The sequence below is a fragment of the Salvia splendens genome, chromosome 16 (assembly GCF_004379255.2).
Source record: "Salvia splendens isolate huo1 chromosome 16, SspV2, whole genome shotgun sequence".
Classification (NCBI taxonomy): domain Eukaryota; kingdom Viridiplantae; phylum Streptophyta; class Magnoliopsida; order Lamiales; family Lamiaceae; genus Salvia; species Salvia splendens.
The window spans coordinates 28,997,845-29,002,018 of record NC_056047.1 but is presented as its reverse complement, the minus strand read 5'-3'; the positions used below and the strand labels follow the sequence as shown (position 1 = coordinate 29,002,018).

General features: G+C 36.8%; 1 protein-coding gene across 1 annotated transcript; it reads left to right on the top strand.

The window, feature by feature from the left end:
* Positions 1–229: 229 nt before the first annotated feature.
* Positions 230–1,151, top strand: LOC121770469. Its single transcript, XM_042167197.1, has 3 exons — positions 230–242; positions 379–851; positions 954–1,151. The coding sequence occupies exons 1-3, from the start codon at positions 230–232 to the stop codon at positions 1,149–1,151; spliced, it is 684 nt and encodes a 227-aa protein (XP_042023131.1).
* The last annotated feature ends 3,023 nt before the right edge of the window (positions 1,152–4,174 follow it).

Sequence of the window (4,174 nt, the reverse complement as noted above, 5' to 3'; positions counted from 1 at the left end):
TGATGTGTAGATTAATTTTATTTGGAATGTAGATGTTATTTGTATACTTGAAATACATGCGCATAGTTAATCGGCCCAAAGGAAGATTGTTATTTGGCCGTGTTTCTTGTGTACTTTGTGGTAATTATATGAGATTATCCTTAAGTCATTGTGGACACTAAGTCGGCCCAAAGAAAGACTTATTGTTTGACAGGAAATGATTATCTGTATTTGATTACTACGTATTAAGATGTCACTTGCGAGTTATTATTTTGTCCAAAGATGAAATTTTAATGTTGTGCCGACATCTCGAAATGGGAATTGTCATTATTGAATTTATTTACTTATTATTTACGTGAGCTAATTATTGTCCCACTTGTTATATTTGTTCTTTGCTAGCTCAAGAATCTGCTATTGGTTTTCTAAATTCCATTCCTGTGCTAAAAGGCAATACCTATGCATCATGGAGAAGCAAGGCATTGATTGGTTTGGGGATTGCAAATTTAGACTATGCACTTCGGACAGAGCAACCCGCCCCTCTTACCGATGAAAGTTCCGATAAGGATAAATGGAATTTTGAGAGGTGGGAACACTCTAATCGCATGAGTCTTATGATTATGCAACATGCCATCCCTGAAAACTTTGGCGGTACTGTCCCGAAAGAAGCAACTGCTATGGAATTCCTCGAGGCCATTGATATGAATTTCGCAAGCAATGAAAAGGCCGAAACGACTTCATTGATGCATAAACTTGTGACTATGCGGTATAATGGCCGAGGGGAAATTCGGGAGCATATTATGAAAATGTCAAACACTGCTTCAAAGCTTACAACACTTAATTTGACGATCAGTGATGATCAACTAGTGCATTTGGTTATGATATCTCTTACTCATCAATTTGATCACTTCTAAGTTAGTTACAATACTGTGAAGGATAAATGGTCATTGAATTAGTTGATTTCTCATTGTGTTCAGGAGGAAGAGAGGTTCAAGCAAAGTAAGACAGAAAGTCCTCACTTAGCTACGAGCTATAGGGGTAAACAAGGAAAGGACAAGGGAAAGAGGATTCTTTCCGAGTTCGCTAAGGGGAAGAGGATTCTTCCCAATTCCTCCCGAAATGTTGCGGGTCCATCTGCAAAACTGTTTAAGAAGGAAAGATCAGCTTCAGTTTGATTCTTTTGCAAGAAAGATGGATACAAGAAGAATGATTGTGAAAAATATCACGCTTGGCGGGTGAAGAAGGGTACATTTTTCACTTATGTTTGTTCAGAAGTTAATTTAGCTTTTGTACCTGGACATACTTGGTAGTTAGATTCTGGTGCTACTACTCACATAAGTGTGTCCATGCAGGGTTGCCTCCAGTGCCGAAAGCCGATTGATGCTGAAAGACTTATCTATGTGGGCGATGGCAAACAAGTTGAAGTGGAGGCAATAGTCACATTTAGATTATTACTAAAAACTGGTTGTTATCTGGATTTAGAACAAACTTTTGTTGTACCATCATTTAGACGGAATTTAATTTCTATTTCTGTATTGGACAAATTCGGTTATACTTGTTCATTTAGAAATAGTAAATTTAGTCTTTATCTAATTTCAACTTTGGTTGGCACCGGTTCGCTTTCTTATGATGATAATCTTTATTTGCATAATACTATTACTTCATTTAATGAAGCCCTGCATGTGAACAAACAAGGTACAAAGCGTAAATTAATGAGTGAGAATTTTGCTACAATTTGCCACAAACGTCTGGGTCATATCTCCAAACGGAGAATAGAAAGACTTGTATCAGATGGAATTCTTACCATTCCCAATATGGCAGACTTTCATGTATGTATTGAGTGCATTAAGGGGAAACAAACAAACATTGGGAGATTTGAAGCCAATCGGACTACAGACGTCTTAGAACTTATCCATACAGATATCTGTGGACCGTTCCCTACTGCTTCTTAGAATGGTCAATGATATTTTATTACGTTCATAGACGATTATTCCAGATATGGTTATTTATATCTAATAAGTGAAAAATCTCAAGCACTGGATACGTTCAAGAGTTATAAGGCCGAGGTTGAAAACCAACTTGGCAAAAGAATTAAGAACATCAGATCTGACCGTGGTGGAGAATACAATGGTTAATATGATGGCTCAGGTGAACAACGTCCAGGACCCTTTGCCAGATTTCTAGAGGAATATGGAATCGTTCCCCAGTACACAATGCCCGGTAGTCCTACCATGAATGGTGTTGCTGAAAGACGAAATAGAACCCTCAAGGATATGCTTAGAAGCATGATTAGTCATTCTACTTTGCCAGAATCCCTTTGGGGAGAGGCACTTAAGACCGCAACATACATCCTAAACCGTGTACCTACTAAAGCAACTGCCGTAACCCCTTATGAATTATGGACGGGCAAAAGGACCAGCTTAGGTCATTTACATGTTTGGGGTTGTCCAGCAGAAGCTCGGCCTTATAGGCCACACGAGCATAAATTGGACTCTAAAACGGTAAGTTGTTACTTTGTAGGTTATCCTGAGCGGACAAGGGGTTTCAAGTTCTATGATCCCACAACTAGATCATTTTTCGAGACATATAATGCAAGGTTCTTTGATGAAGTTGAGTTTGGGGGCGTAGAGGGTATGAAGAATGTTGTCTTTGAAGAGGAAGTAATTTCACTTCCCTTCATTCCAGAAAAAGACGACACTCTTGTAATTCCTGTTCCGCCTCCCGAACAACAACATGAAGAACAACCTCAACCTCCTCAAGAACATGACGAAGTAGTGCCACTAAGAAGATCCACTAGAGTGAGGAGACCTGCAATATCTACAGATGAATATATTGTATATCTCCAAGAGCATGAGGTAGACATTGGAGTGATGGAAGATGACCCAGACACTTTCCAGTCAAGCCATTGAAAGCTCTAATGCTCAAAAGTTGATCGATGCTATTATTGAAGAGATTAAGTCTATGCAAAGCAATGACGTTTGGGATCTTGTCCCATTGCCTGAAGGTGCAAAACCCATTGGTTGCAAGTGGATTTTTAAGACCAAACAGGATTAGCAAGGCAATGTGGAAAGATATAAGGCTCGTCTCGTAGCAAAAGGCTTTACTCAAAAAGAAGGCATCGATTTTACCGAGAGTTTCTCTCCAGTTTCAACGAAAGACTCATTCAGAATAATCATGGCACTAGTGGCTCATTTTAATTTGGAGCTACATCAGATGAATGTAAAGACATCGTTTCTTAATGGCGACATTACATAAACGATTTATATGGTGCAACCTGAAAACTTTGTGTCTGGTGACCCAAAGAAGATGGTATGCAAACTTAAGAAATCCATCTATGGTCTTAAATAAGCGTCTCGTCAGTGGTATGTTAAATTTCATATGTAGATCCAAGGGAAACATCAATCTATGGTCTTAAATAAGCGTCTCGTCAGTGGTATGTTAAATTTCATATGTAGATCCAAGGGAAACATCAGGTTAAATATTCTTATATTTATATTATCATCATCTTAGCAATATCTAATTTGGCACTAAACAAACACACACAAGATCTTTTTTTCCATGAACAAGTGGAACACATTTGCCTCCGTATTTTGCGTATCCTGTTTTAACACAATGCTTGTTGCAATCTGGATACTTTGAACATGGTCCTTGAAGAATTTATGTTACTTTATCACGTATCTCTAAAATTAAAAATTAAAAATTAAAAATTAAAAATAAAGAAAACAACTCAGTCCAATAGATCAAACTTGTATATGTAAAAATAATTACTTAAAATAAAATATAACATCAATATATTAACACACTTACCTGCGGATATAGAACTTGAGAGCAAAGAAATGCAAATTAATCCAACATAAATAATGGTAGCAACTCTTTTATAGCAACATCATGATGGTAGCAACTCTTTTTGACTCTATTTTCTAGAAATCTGATTTCGAAATTGATACAGAAAATTTGATTGAAATTCTCCTTTTATAGCATTTTTTGGAATGATTTGTCCCAATTAAATGCATTTTTTTTTGGCATGATGGGTTTTGATATTTTAAGAATATTTGCTGTGTATTCTAAATGGATTATTAGTAATGCTATCTCAAATCTGATTTGTCACGCCTAATCTGCCTACCGCATTTTAGAAATGAAATCACATTTTATGTCTTATAGCTTTTAAGTTTTAATACTGGTTTATAAAAAGAAAATG

Bases quoted from the DNA above. Each gene is read 5' to 3' on its own strand.
- LOC121770469 (XM_042167197.1), top strand. The intron at 852-953 runs GTTATGATATCT...CATTGTGTTCAG, and splicing joins ATGATCAACTAGTGCATTTG to GAGGAAGAGAGGTTCAAGCA.